The 17,564-nt window shown below is 42.2% G+C and overlaps 1 protein-coding gene across 8 annotated transcripts in view; it reads left to right on the top strand.

The window, feature by feature from the left end:
* Window positions 1-17,564, top strand: part of chl1b (cell adhesion molecule L1-like b) — a 742,190-nt gene that overhangs the window by 555,772 nt on the left and 168,854 nt on the right. For all 8 annotated transcript variants that reach the window (XM_080183774.1, XM_080183743.1, XM_080183751.1 and 5 more), the window contains one exon: window positions 2,099-2,321. In XM_080183774.1, coding sequence (XP_080039900.1) covers window positions 2,099-2,321 — 223 coding nt within the window. The remainder of the gene's footprint in view (window positions 1-2,098; window positions 2,322-17,564) is intronic.

Genomic DNA, 17,564 nt, shown 5'->3' with positions numbered 1-17,564 from the left:
TGGTGTTTCATATTGATGGGCATTAGGAAATAAAATGCCACAGGTGCGAGCTTACCTATCATTCACACCACATTCCTGCTGTAATAATGTTGGAGCATTTGGCAACCAGCCAATTCTCTGTTCCCTGCAGTGGGATGGGAAAATCCCAGTGGCGTGAGCAGTGATAAGATTCTGGCCCACATCTTCACCAACAGGGGGGGCATTAAGTTCATAGCTTCAGAAATACCAAAGGATAATTCATACTTTTTATTCATAGAATATCACCTGTTTTTCAATATACATACATAGAAATATTGAATTGCTATCTGCTTAATCATTCATTCACCTGTGCTTTGCCTCAAGATAGGTCCTTAGCTCATTATCTGCTGATTATTCACTCTGAGCCATATTCTTGGCATTTTTCATTTATCAGTGATGGGTTGCCATTGCTTTCCAGTCATGGGGCAGGGCAGGGAGGCAGCTCCCAAGTCTACCTGAACTGAAACAGGAATTGCACCCGTGCTGTTGGTGCTAATCTGATCTGCATGCTAGCTGTACAACCAACTGAACTCACCAGCCCCTTTAATGGTTTAAAACTGCCACAATTAGCTCATTAATGGCTGCCCACACATAACTGATGTAAATTAAACTAAAAAGTTGCCAAAAAGCTAAACCACTCATGCTAGAATAATAGCACAACAATGAACAAAGTGTAATTAACTTCCACTTGATGGATTCATCAAAGATGAATGTATTAACTAAAGCTACTTTATTTAACACCATCTATGATAATGCCATAACAAGATTAAGAATTGAGGATTATATCAAGTAATTGGCCATGTGCTATTAATTTGATGGAACACAGATCAGCATAGTTGACTATAGTTTACACATATTGCAAAGTCTCAGCAATAGCTATGTTCTGTTTTCTAACCTTATCACAGTTATTACAATATCTGGAATTGCATTATGAATGAGCTTATAGTTTGTATTTAAACCTCCTAACATGTTTCCAGTATCGAGACTGTATATCTGAAACATGATCAGATATTTAACTTCATTCATTGTTCTAATTGCCTGCTATAGCATTGGGCGGTCTGTTTTCCTTTATAATGTTGGTGCAGCAGCTTCAAGGATGTCTGTGGCCAGTCATCCACTTATGTTGTCTTTTCTTTTGTGACCACCTCCTCATTCTAGATCAACAGATCTTGCTTGCCTATTATTTTCCTTTTCATTGCCAAATTTTTCTCTGTGGGTTTTATTCCTGTTAAATTGAATATAATAATGTCTCTTAACCGTTCACTTCCATTCTTTTAACTTTTGGCTTTTAGAGGCCTTTTAGAAACAGGCCACTGGGATAAGCAAAATTTTCTTAAGTATTTTAATCATCAGAAAGGAAGTGCCACTCTAAATAAATGAACTTTTGGTGATCAACCAAGATGATAATTAAATCACATGGATTTTTCTCCCTGGCATAATTCAGCTGGACAGTTATCACAACTTGTAATTAAAATCATGGAATTGTTACAATGCTGGAATAGTTTAACAAGTAACAGATTTTCAATTAAGTATCACACTTCGTTCCTCTGTCAAGAACTTATATCATGATAAAGAAGATAAGTTATCGTATCAATAGTTTTTCAAGAGCTTTTCTGGCTTATTAATTTTATCAGTTTTAGGATCATAGTACTTTCATCTGTCTTTTGGTTTGCAGTCTTACACTGTTGAAGCTGGCATAAGTCTTAATTCGAAATATCTGAGTTCTCATGTTTGAACCATTTGTCTATTTCCAGGATCTTCATGTTAACCCTTTAATAACCCAGAATGTTTGTAAATTTTCCAGAATGCTGTTATTCCTAACAATACGTCCATGTTTTTTTTTGTTTCCAGTGCATGTTCTGCATTGCTAATAAAATACTCTGTCTTGAATTTTGTAGACTCCGTTGCTGCCAGTCCTGTTGAGTATTTCCAACATTTCCTACTTTTTTTTATTTCAGATTTCCATCATCCACAATATTTTGCTGTTGTGTTACTCTGAATTGGGTCATAGTTGTATCGGTGTGACATTTTCATAATTGATTCGCGGACTACTAACATTTTCTCTGTACCTATTTTGCAGCCACTGAAACCCATTGACTGGAATGGACCTGGACTGAAATATAAAGTTAGCTGGAGACGACAAGGGGCTAACGCAACTTGGAATGAGCAAATAGTCACGAAGCATCACTATTTTGTAACGAACACCTCCACATTTGTACCTTATGATATCAAGGTGCAAGCATTAAATGACATTGGACCAGGCCCTGAACCAAAGATAGTAACAGGATATTCAGGAGAGGACAGTGAGTATTTTTGACATTCATTAAGATGTAATTTCTCTATCGCACCAATGCTGTAATAATGTAATTTTTGTTAGAAGGTCTGTTTCCTTATCACCCATGCGAGTTTCAGTCTGGAAAGGGCTGTCATTAGAGACACATCAACATTGTAGGTAATGGGAGATATTTTGGATAATTATTATAATTGCGAAGGTAATTGCTTTTATATTGAAACATAAGATTAAAATGCGCATACATTTCAAATGGTTTTTCACACCTGAAGAAAATTTGAAAATAATGGGTTGACTGTTGAATGGATGCATCAATCGAGTGGTTATTGTAATGGATTGGTAACCGAGAGGTTGGGAGTTCAAGTTCCATAAAGGCAAGTTGTGGAAATGAACCCAATAAATCTGATCATTTGTGGACTAAAACTATAATATGACCATGGAACCTGCCAGTTTATTGTAAAAAAAATACATTCAGCTTATTGTTGTCCTTCATAAAAGACAACCTATTCTGGATTGCATGTGGCTCCAGTCCCACACTTTGTGGTCAATTCTTAATACGCTCAGGGAAATTTGAGATGGGCAAAGTATATTGGCTTGCCACTATCATCCACATCCAAAAAAAAACTACCAATTGGTAGCAGCCTCCCATCTCATAAGACCATAGTTTGAAATAAAATACCAATAAAAATGTATTTAATATTATGTTCCCCACAAACTTGAGTGCGCATATATCTGTAAAATGTCCAACCACACATTAACCTCATACATTGGTTCACTTGGCTTTCAACAATTCTTCCCAGCGTTATCATCTGGAATTCAGTTCCTTCTGTACAGAAATTCAGATGAGTGTCCTGATAGTATCTACAAGAAGAAAGGGAATAATTTGCTGGGTGGGAGAGGGAGCAGGGTAGGGGTCGGAGCAGGGGAGGGAGGCTGTCAGGAGGGCAGGTTTTCGAGGGAGAGAATCAGGTATTGCACGGAGGTTGGGAAGAGCTGAATATACAGGGTATGGGGGCAAAAAGTCAAATATCAAAAGGTGGAAGGGATGAACATTGGATGTTGCAAAATGGCTGGCAGAGTCAGATATAGTAAGAAGTCTCACAACACCAGGTTAAAGTCTAGCTTTTGCTACCAAATAAACCTGTTGGACTTTAACCTGGTGTTGTGAGACTTCTTGCTGTGTTTACCCCAATCCAACGCCGGCATTTCGACATCAGCGTCAGATATCACAGGGTTGGAATGCATATTGCAAGATTCTGAAAGAGAGAGTTGGAAATTGGAAGGGAGAGATGGAGGAAGAGACTTTGGAATTGCAGGGTGCTGGAACAGAGTTTTAAAAAATTATTTCATGGGACATGAGGGTCAATGGCAAGACCAGCATTTGTTGCCCATCCCTAATTGCCCTTCAACTGAGTGTATTTCAAGGTCATTTTCATACGGCATCTAAGATTCAACTGCATTGTGCATCTGGAGTCACATGCAAGACAGAGGAAGGATGACCAATATCCTTCCCCAAAGGGTGTTAGTGAACCAGATAGGTTTTTAATGACAATTTAACATAGTTTCTTAGTCATTATGACTGAAACCAGCTTTTATCTTCCAGATTATTAACTGAATTGGGATTCCACACTGCTGTGGTGAAATTTGAATACTCTGTACCCAGAGTATCAGCCTGGGTGCCTGAATTACTAGTCCAGCCACAGCCACTGTAGCACCCTCTCCCCACACAGTCAAATATCACAGGGTGGAAGGAGAAAACTCTGATATGGGCTGAAGGGAGAGAGTCGGATATTTCAGGACTGGACTGAGAGAATCAGACACATGTGGAGACACCATTACCTGCAAGTTCCTCTTCAAACCATCCAGCATCTTGAATTGAAAATTTACCACTATTCCATCACTTGTCGATGGATCAAAATCCAGGAAATTTCTTCCTAACAGCACTGTGGGTGTAGCTACATCACAGGAACTGCAGAAGGAAGCTCACCACCACCTTCTCATGGGGACTTAGGGATAGGCAATATATGCTGGTCCAGCCAGCAAAGCCCACTTCGCTTTAATATAGTTGAAGAAATATTGGCAGTGAGAGTCGGATATCTCCAGGCTCAACAAAGAGATTAGGATATTTCAGAGCTGCACTGGGGAGAGTTGGAAATTGCAGGATTGTTGGGAGAGGGTTGGATATTGCAGGGTGGGAAAAGAGAGTTGGATATTGCAGGGTTGGTGGGAAAGGGTTGGATGTTGCAGGGTCGGGGGTGGGGCGAGAGTTGGATATTGCAGGGTTGTCAGGAGAGAGTTGTGTTTTGTGGGGTCGGCAGGAGAGAATTGGGTTTTGCGGGGTCGGAGGGAAAGAATTGGGTTTTGCGGGGTCGGAGGGAAAGAATTGGGTTTTGCGGGGTCGGCGGGAGAGAATTGGGTTTTGCGGGGTCGGCGGGAGAGAATTGGGTTTTGCGGGGTCGGCGGGAGAGAGTTGGGTTTTGTGGGGTCGGTGGGAGAGAGTTGGGTTTTGCGGGGTCGGCGGGAGAGAATTGGGTTTTGCGGGGTCGGCGGGAGAGAATTGGGTTTTGCGGGGTCGGCGGGAGAGAGTTGGGTTTTGCGGGGTCGGCGGGAGAGAGTTGGGTTTTGCGGGGTCGGCGGGAGAGAATTGGGTTTTGCGGGGTCGGTGGGAGAGAGTTGGGTTTTGTGGGGTCGGTGGGAGAGAGTTGGGTTTTGCGGGGTCGGTGGGAGAGAGTTGGGTTTTGTGGGGTCGGCGGGAGAGAATTGGGTTTTGCGGGATCGGCGGGAGAGAATTGGGTTTTGCGGGGTCGGCGGGAGAGAGTTGGGTTTTGTGGGGTCGGTGGGAGAGAGTTGGGTTTTGCGGGGTCGGCGGGAGAGAATTGGGTTTTGCGGGGTCGGCGGGAGAGAATTGGGTTTTGCGGGGTCGGCGGGAGAGAGTTGGGTTTTGCGGGGTCGGCGGGAGAGAGTTGGGTTTTGCGGGGTCGGCGGGAGAGAATTGGGTTTTGCGGGGTCGGTGGGAGAGAGTTGGGTTTTGTGGGGTCGGTGGGAGAGAGTTGGGTTTTGCGGGGTCGGTGGGAGAGAGTTGGGTTTTGTGGGGTCGGCGGGAGAGAATTGGGTTTTGTGGGGTCGGCGGGAGAGAGTTGGGTTTTGCGGGGTCGGCGGGAGAGAGTTGGGTTTTGCGGGGTCGGCGGGAGAGAGTTGGGTTTTGCGGGGTCGGTGGGAGAGAGTTGGGTTTTGTGGGGTCGGTGGGAGAGAGTTGGGTTTTGCGGGGTCGGTGGGAGAGAGTTGGGTTTTGTGGGGTCGGTGGGAGAGAATTGGGTTTTGCGGGGTCGGCAGGAGAGAATTGGGTTTTGCAGGGTCGGCGGGAGAGAATTCATTATCACATGGCTGAGCAAAGAGAGATATCACCATTGAACGGGGAGAGAGTTAGAAAGCAAAGGCTTGATGTCGGGGGGGGGAGGGTTGGATATCAGAAGCTTAGGCAGGGAGAGAATTGAATATAGCAGGGTTGTAGGACAGTACAGATGGTGCTGGGGGACAAGGGAGAGTTGGATTTTGCAAGGCTGCAGAAGGAATGTTGGAGATTGCAGGGTTGAAGGTTGAATCAGATTGTATTGTGGGGTGAGTCAGATATCACGCTGTGGAGGATAGTCAATGATCCTAGGATGAGGGGAATGGATTTACCTGATAGTGCTTAGTTGAGAGGGGATCTGATAGTGTATAAGGTTATACTTAGCAGATTGAGTTGTGGAGAGGGGAGAGCCTACATCTCTGACTGGCAAACTGTGTTGTAAATGCACTTTGCTAATGGCTTCAGCTCATCATATCCCTCTTCAGCTGTCCTTTGACCTGAGGCTCGGGAAACAAGCCTACAGGTTTAAAAATTAAATGTTAAGTAAATTGCTTCAATTCAAACCAGAAGGGGTTGGATTGCTCATTTTAACATTTTCAATAAAAACAGAAATTGCTAATCAAGCTCAGCAGATCTTACAGTACCTGTGGCGAGAGAAACAATGTTTTGTTATTGTCACATGTATTAGTATACAATGAAAATATTGTTTCTTGCATGCTATACAGATGAAGCATACCATTCATAAAGAAGAAAATGAGAGGGTGCAGAGTATAGTGTTATAGTCATAGCTAGGGAGTAGAGAAAGTTCAACTTAATATAAGGTAGGTCCATTCAAAAATTTGGTGGTAGCAGGAAAGATGCTGTTTTTTGGTCGGTTGGTACGTGATCTCAGACTTCTGTATTTTTTTTCTCGATGGAAGAGAGTATATCCAGGGTGCATGGGGTCCTTGATTATGCTAGTTGCTTTTCTGGGGCATTCAGAAGTGTAGACAGAGTCAATGGATTGGAGGCTTGTTTGTGTGATGGGCTGGGCTTCATTCACAACCCTTTGTAGTTTCTTGCAGTCTTGGTCAGAGCAGGAGCCATACCAAGCTGTGATACATCCAGAAAGGATGCTTTCTGTGGTGCATCTGTAAAGATTGGTGAGTGTCAAATTTCCATAGTCTCTTGAGAAAGTAGAGGCATTGGTGGGCTTTCTTATCTGTAGCATCAGCATGGAAGGACCAGGACAGATTGTTGCTGAACTGGATACCTAGAACTCTTCTATAGAACTTAACTTCTATAACAAGTTCACCCACTCCCCACCATGTTTCTACCCAATTAAAATCACCCCAAAAGGAACCAGTGATATCGGGTTAAAGAGTTGTCAGAGCAGGCAGTGGGGCATGGGAAATGAGTGACTATTTTTTGTGATTTCTTCAATTCTTGAACTTCTTCAATCATGTCCTGTCAAGTTTCAGATTTCTGGGATGCTATACACTTGCTAATTTCCTGTTTTGCAACTAAAAATAGAAAAATGCCTCTCTTAATCTGAAAAAAAAAACACTTTTGCATGGTTTATCTCACAGAAATTATAGTATGTCTTTAACATGGAACACAAGCAGCTTTAGGAAAATTGTACAATTGTGACTCAAATGGCTGCTTGATAATTCAGATTTAAGGTTTTTCCGTAAAATATGCTGTTTGCACATATGGTATCATATTTTCATGTAAACATTGGTGAATCCAAAGGGGTAAAATCACTGCAGGGCATCTGGAATTCAGTTGTAGTGAGCTCTCTGAAGAAATGTTGAACATTAATAGTTTAGGAAGATAGAGACATGCTGCTGAACTGGGCAGACACATGGCAAATTAAATTTAGTGCAGAGAAATGTGAACTGAGAAATTTTGGCAGGGAGAATCATAGAATCCTTACCATACAGAAGGAGGCCATTCAGCCCATCAAGCCTGCACCGACTATTATCCCACCCAGGCTCTATACTCCTAACCCTGCATATTTACCTTGCTATTCCCCCTGACACTAGGTACAATTTAGCATGGCCAATCAATCTAACTCACACATCTTGAAAGAATGAGGAGAGGCAAGATAAAATAAAGGATACAATTCTAAAAGAGCTGCAGGAGCAGAGGGACCTGGATGCTGGGTGGGTATATGTACACAAATGAGTGGAGATGGCAGTTCAGGTTGAAAAAGTTGTTGACAAAGCACATGGGATCTTGGTTTTATAAGTGGGGTACAAAAACAATGAGTTTGTGGTGAACTTTTAAAAAAAAACATTGTTTCTGCCTCAACTGGAGTACTGTGTCCAATTCTGTACATTGCACTTTTACAGATTTGAGAGAGCATGCAGAAAAGATTTACAAGATTGGTCCCAGGTATGAGGGAAGTCAGTTACTTTAATAGATTTGAGAAGTTGGTACAGTTCTCCTTGGAGAAGGGAAGATAAAGAGGAGATTTGATAAAGATGTTCAAAATCATTAGGCGTCTGAACAAAGAAGTTAGGGAGAAACTGCTTCCATTGGCAGAATGGTCAAGAACCAAAGGACAAATGTTTAAGATAATTAATAACCTGAGAAGATTTGAGGAGAAACCTTTCGCACAGGGGTTAGGATCTGGCATGCACTACCTGAAAGTTAGGTGGCAGCAGATTCAATCATGTCTTTTGAAAAGGAATTGGAAAATAATCTAAAGAGACAAGAATTGCAAGGCTGCAGGAAAAAGCCAGGGGAATAGGAAGAGCTGAGTAACTCTTCTGAAATCTGGGATGGACACGACAGGGCTGAATCCTTCCGTGCTGTAATCACCTCTGATGCATTTCTATGATCATCAAACCCCCAGCATCCCTGCGCCAACCTCTGCCTTGCTCCAATTTGTAGGTGGATTGCCGCATCTCACTACGTACAAACTGACAATTTTTGCAAGATTGTGGTGGGAGTTTGTAGCGACTTGTAAGCATAAACAAAATCTCTGGAAGCAGTATTTTGACAGAACATAGCAGTGACTGGAGGATCTTAGTACAGAGTAGGGACCACAGACCATTGAACTGTAGTCACAAAATAATGGATATTTCAATGTGGCTGAGTGTTATGAATGATATTTGCTGTCTCAGTGAGGAAAAGCATAATTTTACTAATGCTCCAGGTCTGGTATTTCAGTTGTCAGTTATACTAGCAAAACATTTTCTGTGAATGTGACCCATTATGCCGCTTCCACATTTTTCTGTGCGCAGAAAAAAAACAAAGGAGTTCCACTTACCAGCTTCCTCACATGAGCTAACTTTTAGTTTACAACAGTACAAGGACTTTTGCTCCAAATTTCTAGTTTACAGGCACCTTAGCTGTCAGAATAAAGGGACATGTAACCTGTAGTTCTGCTGCAGCAACGGGTTATCACCATACAGAGTCAGAAAAGGGGGAGGAAATACTTCTGGCTGCGCCACTGATGATTTCAATCTCATTATGCATACCAATGCTTCAGTGAATTTAGCACTTTATTACAAATCTCCATGGTCCAGTCATCTCTATTGTTACTTGCCTCCTTCCAAATAGACATTAGTGTTTAGGAGAATGGTATGGCCAGAATAGAAGATGAGTAAAAAAATGAGATGCAGAGATAATTGACTCTGGGAATGATTCGTATTGATGGCAATGGAGGTGTAGTTGGTTGAATGTTATTGTACCTTTACACACTCAAGTTATTGAAACCATCCTTGGAGTCCAGCGGTTCTATGGCAAAGAGATGAACACCCTGTGCACATCAGGCTCCTCCTTACCCTGTTCCTCTTCCTCTAAGAATGCGGAGTGGGTATCACCATTCTTCTCCTGCAGTTCCAGTTTACTCTGCAAGGTAATGTTATACAAGGCACAGCAGATCCAGATCCCTGTGATGCTTCATGCTACAGGGAACCCCTAGATTTGTTCAGGCACCTGAATCACATTTCCAGTAACCCACTGGATTGATTGCTCTATGAATGTGTTTTATGGACATATGATTCTAGTTGTATCTTCCATCTGCATCCATGGTAAGGCTCTGCATTGGTTTCATCAGGTAGGACCTTTAAGGGAAGACCGTATGTTTAAAGGGCCATCTGGTCATTCTGCTTGGAGGTATGAAGACCTTTGGGAGATGTGACAGGCATAAAGTGAAGGCATTATGGCAACTTCCAGAATTTCCTGCATAGATATGCATGAAAACCTTATGGTTTCAAGCTGCTTTTGTGCGGAGAAACACAAGTGATATTTTTCGCTAACAGATGCTGCCGTCAAGCCAAAGAGAAGTTCCGCCTACTACACAAATGAGTGATGTGGTATATGAATTTCAGTGCTGGTGCAATGCCAGTCACACACTCCCAACCACTGACAGATCATATTAAACAGCATGCAGTATAGGTTATCTGCATTGATGGAGTAATGACTCTACTCAACTTGTCTGAGCTTGCAAAACACAGAACATAATGTCTAACTTTAGATGTTATATTGAAGAGTTTAACAATACTTTTCAGAGTGCACAGTAGTACAGTGGTTAGCACTGCTGTCTCACAATGCCAGGGTGACTGTCTGTGTGGAGTTTGCACATTTCCCCCGTGTCTGCGTAGGGTTCTTCAACGTGCTCCAGTGTCCTCCCACACTCCAAAGATGTGCAAGTTAGGTTGATTGGCCATATTAAATTGCCCTTTAGTGTCTGGGGGATTAGTAGGGTAAATGCGTGAGATTACGGGAATAAGACCTGCGTGGGATTGTTGTTAGTGCAGGCTTGATGGGCTGAATGACTGCACTGTAGGGATTCTATGATTCATTTGCTAAACAATGCAGAGTTTGCTAAGAATTAGATTAGTAACCTATTTAAGATTATAACTTGGGCTCGGAATGTGGCTCACTTCAACTTTCAAGAAGCTACATCTTTTCAGTGCTACATATATTCACATTCAATCAATCAGTTTGCTTTTCTCAGATAGCTTGAAGTGTCGTACCCTTTGAAATTTGGCATTCTTCTGTCTATAACAAATGGAAGACAAATAGCTTTGACAGCAGTCTTTTTGAACACTAACGTAACAAAAAAGTTTATTTCTTTTCAAGTAGCTTAGTCCTGGATTGTTCAAATCAGATTTTGCATCAGAGTAACTTTTGCACACACTTGTGATTGCTGATAAAATGTTGGCAACCCAAAACCAATCTAGTTCCACCATTCTGGGCTGTATCCTAACTCTACCTATCCACCTTTGTTCATATCCCCTGCTTTGCTGACTTACTGTGGCAATTGTCACTTTAAGGATCCATCTACAGTGTAAGGGCCACATGATCTGGGGAACCTATCGGGAAGCAGGCGTTCTGTTCCACAATTATTAATTACCTAACTGGTGAACAGAAGTTGTTACTTTGGTTACAAAAGAAAAAGCAGTCCCAAGATCATAAATCCAAAGTCATGTAAAAATTCAGTTCAAGTTGAGAAACAGAAGATTGTTTGCAGATCCGTCCCTATTTGGACAGACAGATGTTTTTCATGTCTTTGTGGAGGATGGGACACAATACATTGAACTTTTGGGTGACGATGTTCAGGCCAATGGAGTAAAGAAGAGGGGGAAGAGGAACTTATCCTTCTGAGCATGTGTTGGACCCAGACCTACAATGTAAGCCGCAGCCTTGCATCCTCAAGTGGTCTGGCTCCAAGACATTCACCAAGACAGTTGAATTGGTGAAAACACACCATCACTTAAAACCATCAGTAGTATTGCAGCGATTCCAGTGGGTAGGGTTGCCTGTTCCCTGTCAGTGGGAGCAGAAGTAAACGCTGGTGTTGGGGGGCGATGGGGAAGGAGGAGGAAGACACTCAGTCCCAAGCCTGCTAATGAAATTTATATCACAATTTCCACATTGTAATCAGCTCCATGGTGATTTCCGACACTGAGCTGATTACGCTGGCAATCTTAGGCTGGGGGGCTTGTGGAGGCCATGACACCCAGCGAGAAGCCTGCGAAATTGCCTCCGCTGATGTCTCTTGCCTCACTGTGCTGGTTGAGAGAATCGCCCCCTTGATCTTCATTTCTGGTGCTACAGCTGTCTCAGCTTTCTAACTGGTGAACTGCACCATTTTCCATGTTCTAAAGCTCCTCTGTGCCTATCTCAGGGCTCTACACTGCCAGCACTACAGCCAGCACCACCTTAAAATTTGCTGCTAATAGCTTCCTTTGGATAGCCTCATTATTTACCCCACAGACTAAACATCCCACAGCATTTGTTGCTAGCAGCTTCAAGCCGCAGTGTTTTGAGATCTGTCTCAACTTGGTAATATTATTTGAACTATTTTCCCCAGGGGCTGTCCCAGTTGATAAAAATCAGAGGATAGGGACAGCAGAGATTGTGCATTGGACAAGACCAATGCTGCTGTTTCCATTTTGCCATAGCCAACCAGACATGGTCAAAGGGCTCAGAGAAAGGAGCCACTGGGGCCTCTTTACCAACAAGACTGTTGTGTGCCAAGCAAGGAGCTACTGCAGGTTTGTGCTGTTTGGGTGTCAACTGTATCCATGAACCTTGGATCAAATTCTGCTGTTGGTGAAAGTGATTGGAGGACCAAATCTACTGAAAGGAAGTGAGAGATCCTACGAACTTCAGTTCAAGTTGGAAAGATTGTGAGATTGCACACAGTGGCACATTTGTGCAGGAAATGATGCAAGTGCTTCTTGAGGCTTCTTCATTGTATCAACTATTTAAAGTGAAATATACCTTTTTATTTGAAAACATCCTTTTCATATTAATTAATGTTTGAATTATGTTGATTTTAGTTTGATACAGTAAAAATTTTAAAACATTGAATCTTGTCTTTTTTTTCTCCATTGGTGTTGGGGGGGATTTATTAGTCTGTACAGATATCAATAATATGGTTCACAAAATTTTGTAATGGGAGGGGAAATGAATATAACATGCTCTTTAAGGATTCCATCAGCCCCTCATTCAATCATTCTACTGTTTTCTTTGAAGAATTTCTCATTGAGATTCCACATAGATCTGGCAGATTTTGAGAACTGTTTGAGTTTGTGGCAACATTTCCCTTCCTCTTCCTGTGTGATCTGCCGCATTAGGCAAACATGATATTGCCAACTTTAGCCTGATGTCCTGTGAAGAGTATCTATGGCAACAGAAATCCTACCTACATAGCATACTGCTAACTTTATTAATTTTTCAGCTTCAAAATTTGTGACATTTTCCATTATTTCTTTAATTCTGAAAAGAGTGTCCATGTTTGAGTTTATGTTTTGCAAATACTTATGAGACATTCCAGCTGTGGGTGGCACAGTGGCTAGCAGTGCTGTCTCACAGTGCTAGGGACACAGGTTTAATTTTGGCTTTGGGTGTCTGTGTGGAGTTTGCACATTCTCTCCTTGTCTGTGTGGATTTCCTCTGGCTGCTCTCGTTTACTCCCACAGTCTGTTGATGTGCAGGTGCAGTAGACTGGCCAGGCTAAATTGCCCCTCAGTGTCCCGAGATGTGTAGGTTAGATGGATTAGCCATGATAAATGTGTGGGGTCATGGAGAAAGGGCTGGGAAGAGGGTCTGGGTGGGATACTTTGTGAGGAAGTTCATGCAGACTTCACTTGTCATTCTTATTGGAAGATGGCTGTTGAATTGTTGAAGTGTATTTGTGAGCTATCACACGCTGTGACATGTTACACCAGTGGCATCTGTGCAGCTGTGTGGTACGAGATGGAGTTGAGCTACTTGACTGTCATTGCAACTACACCCATCCCTGTGAATTAACATTTTGACTTGTGGATGAGGAAGTGGTTTTGAGCAATCAAAAAATAAGCCAATCGTTGCTGAATATCCAAGCACTTCTTAGCTTTATAGCCTTGGTGTTGATATGGATAGTATAGTTGAGTTTCTATCCAGTGGTAATATCTAGGATATTGATAGTGGGTCTTGATCACTGTGTCATTCAAAGCAAGAAGAGGTGCTTGGGTGTTTCTTGTTGAATTGTTTTATTCCCTGATGCATGGTTAAAGTGAACACCATCTGCCACTTGTGAACCAAAGCATTAGGTTGCTCAGATCCTGCTGTAGTCAGGCAGGAGTTGCATCATTACCTGATGAGTTGTGAATATTGTAGAATCAGCAATAAATAGTTCCACTCCCCACTGAATGTTAGTGGGAAAGCCATTGGTATAGTAGGTAAATGTGGCTGGGCTGTGGATGGTGCCTGACAGAATTCTGACAGCGACGTCATGAAGCTGTGCTGATTGGCCTCTACCTTCAATCAGGAATAACAAATTTTGGGGAATTTACCCTTTGACTGTGTCACCCAGCACCCCATCCTCCATTGACCTGAGATTAGCACAGGATCCTTGGTGGCATCATCAGTCAGATGTCTTGAAGTGAGAGGTAGTACTCTGAGTAGTTAAACACATTGACTTTAAATTTTAATTTTAACTAGCTCAATTTCAAATTGACCTAAATTGGGAGATTTTCTGAGTTCGGGACAGTCACAGCTGACTTTCTGCAGAAGTCACTTCCAGAACTCGTGCTGTTCAAGCATTCAAGCAGTAATGAAGGAGCAGTGATATAATTCCAAGTCAGGATGATGTACAACTTGGAAGGGAACTTGCAGGTAATGATGTTTCTCCAGTTCCCCTATCATTGTTCTTCTGTGTGATTATATCAGGGGTTTGGAGGTACCATTTGAAGGGGCCTTAACGATTTGCTGCAGTGCATCTGTAGATGGTATACATGGCTGTTATTGTGCATTGGTTGTGGAGAGAGTGAATGTTTGTTGATGGGGCATCAACCAAGTGGACTGTTTTATCCTGGACAGTGTTGAGCTACTCAAGTGTCATTGGAGCTGCACTCATCCAGGCAAGTGGGAAGTATTCCATCTCACTCCTGACTTGTGCCTTTTAGATGGTGGACAGGCATTGATGAGTCAGGAGGTGAGTTAACTCACTGCAGAATTCTGATTCTCTCACTATGATTGCAGCCACTGTACTTTAAGGTTTGATCCAGTCAAGTTTCTAGTTAATAGCCATAATAGTGGTGGAGAATTCATCGGTGGTAATATCATTGGATATCAAATAGAGAGTTTTGGTGTTTTCTTGTTGGACATGGTCATTGGCTGGTACTTGTGTGATACTACTCTGAGGAACTACTCTAGTGATCTCCTGGTGCTGTGTTGAATGGCCACCAATAATCACAGCCAGCTTCCTTTAAGCATATAGGAGTCCAACCAATGGAGATTCTACCCCTGACTCCCACTTACTTCAATTCTTCTCTGTCTCCTTTAAGCCGCACTCAGTCAAATGCTGCATTGATCTGACCTCACCTCTTGAATTCATCTCATTTGTTGATGTTGGATCAAATCTGGAATGATGTCTAGGACTAAGTAGTCCTACCGGAACCCAAACTGTGTTCCAGTGAGCCATGTAAATGCTTCTTTAAAGTACCGTTGATGATAGTTTGATGGTAGCTGATTAGTGAAAATCTCTGATGGGGCAATAATTGGCTGGATTGGGTTTGTCCTGCATTCTGTGGGCGGGACGTGGGTGAGCAATTTTCAGCATTGTTTGCTTGGTGTCAATGTTGCAGCTGTACTGAAAAGGCTCGTGTAGCGATGCTGCTAGTTCTGAAGCACAAGTCTTCAGTACCATTTGCAAGATGTCTTTGCTTTATTGTATGTCAAGTGATGATTAATAACCTTATAACAGGGGCATTGAATACGTTTAGAAATATATTACCCAATTAATCAGAGATCCTGCTCTAGTTTTTACAGCAGCATGAAAAAGGTTAGATTTGTATAAAAAAATTAAGATCATAGCAACAGTACATAATCGAACATTCAACTGACTTAACTGGTCTGCATTGAATTTTAGCTTACTGATGTCAGCTACAGCTCAAATCAATCTATTTTTAAAACTAGATGATTATGTAACATACTTTACTTTTTTTTGTGAATTAAGGTACATAAAACAAATATAGCTGCAGCATTTAATCTTGAACTTTGATGAAGTGCATTGAATTTTAGTGGTTCAATACTTTCATCTAAATGACTTTCACAAACTGCATACCTTGGGATTGTTGATCCCGCCAACTGCATATATGAATTTAAATCTTGGTCACAAATTATATTAGAAGTTGGGCTTTCAAGAGAGGCCCTCTGAATCCAAGGATGAAGAGGGGAAGGTCTGCAGCACTGGAATAAAGATAATGATGAGATGTGATGTGATTCCTGAGCTGAACTGTTTTGTACACAGTTAAATAGCGAAGCCAAGAACAACAGTGCATAATCTTACATTTATATGATTTAACTGGTCTGCATTGATTTTTGCTGTACTGGTGGCAGCTTCAAGTTCAAATCATTTTGAGACTATTTTTAAAACAGATTATTGTGCAGCGTGATGACAAGGGAATAGAGTTTGCCACAGGAGTAAATCAGGAAAAGATTGCATCATTTATCTTGTGAATTGCGATAAACAACCTCAAACACCAACCTTTCATGTGTTACATGGAGATAGTGATATTTCGATTGAATTAAGAGTTTTTGTCGATTCAGGCAAGACTTCCATATGAAACCAAACCTTACACATTGTAATCACACAGATTTTAGTGCATATTGTCTTGAAGTGGAGCTTCCATTTGTTCCTTCATTGCAGTGAAGGAAGGGATGGAGAAGTGTTGGATCAGCTTCTTGTGAATTTGTCTCAAAAACACCTCAAACTCTGCATGCTTCCAAAGAGTATTACTGAAATATTCATTGGCATTACTGCCACCAACTCATCCAGCATCTATGACCACTGGTTACCTTAGCATGAGCATCTGATTGCCCCTTCAGAGCAAGTAGTTTACCATCATCAGTTAACTTGTGTAGGGTCCCACTTTGCACAACTCACTGTAATGGGAAAGCCCTGGCAAGCCTTTTCAGGAGCAGATGCATTATTCTGCATCAGTTCAGCCTCAGTCCACAGCATTGCTATGTATTTGCACCAAAATTGAAATAGAACCCAGTTTGCAGATAAGGTAATTTAGACAATGGTATGCCAACTTAGAGCCAGCCTTCTTGATGCTCCTTGAAAGTGATCTCAAGCTGTCTTCTGGGTCTGCCAATACAACCAGCATCTCAGTATATAACTGTGTCAGTGTACTGCTGGGCGCAACCCAATCAAAGCCCTCATCTGAGCCCCTTATAGCAGAACCCATCTGTAACCTTGTTCTCTGATAAGCTGGCACAATAACCATCATTTGTCCCTTCCTTTGTTGAAGCCCACTTGTGTCTGAGGACTGTCTACGTGCAGATCTCAACTCTATATTAACCACTAAAGCACATGCATTGCCAATATCTGAGCTGGTATCTATAACTACAAGAACAAATGACGTCAGTGCTGTGGTGTTGCTCTCTTTCGTCCTCTTGAAGCTACTATGGCAAGGCAAGTGGGAGTTCTTGGGTGACTGAAAGCAGATAATAGAGGGGAAGTTTGGGATGAAATAAGGGGATTAGGGTGGTGAGCAACAGATCCATGATCACACCATTGGTGGTTTGGAGCAGATCATCTACATAGCAGAGTGAGGGTTTACTGGGAACATAAGAACATAAGAAATAGGAGCAGGAGTAGGCCAACTAGCCCTTCGAGCCTGCCCTGCCATTCAATAAGATCATGGCTGATCTGTCTTGGCTCAGTTCCACATTCCCGCCCTCTCCCCATAACCCTTAATCCCCTCTCTTATCAAAAACCCATCAACCTGCGTCTTAAAAATATTTAGCGAGGTATTGAGAAGGGACGTCAGACAAGAAAATATAATTATCCTCAGTTTTCAGCAAACTCCATGTTGTTGTGAATCTTCACTTCTGTAGGCCTCAGAAATACTGGTGCCCTTGTTCACCACTAGTTCTGCTCTTCCGGTAATCCTGTCCTGTAGAGAGGGAGAG

This window comes from Carcharhinus amblyrhynchos, chromosome 3 (genome assembly GCF_965287045.1).
Source record: "Carcharhinus amblyrhynchos chromosome 3, sCarAmb.v2.hapA, whole genome shotgun sequence".
Taxonomy (NCBI): domain Eukaryota; kingdom Metazoa; phylum Chordata; class Chondrichthyes; order Carcharhiniformes; family Carcharhinidae; genus Carcharhinus; species Carcharhinus amblyrhynchos.
This window is presented reverse-complemented; position numbering and strand designations above follow the sequence as displayed.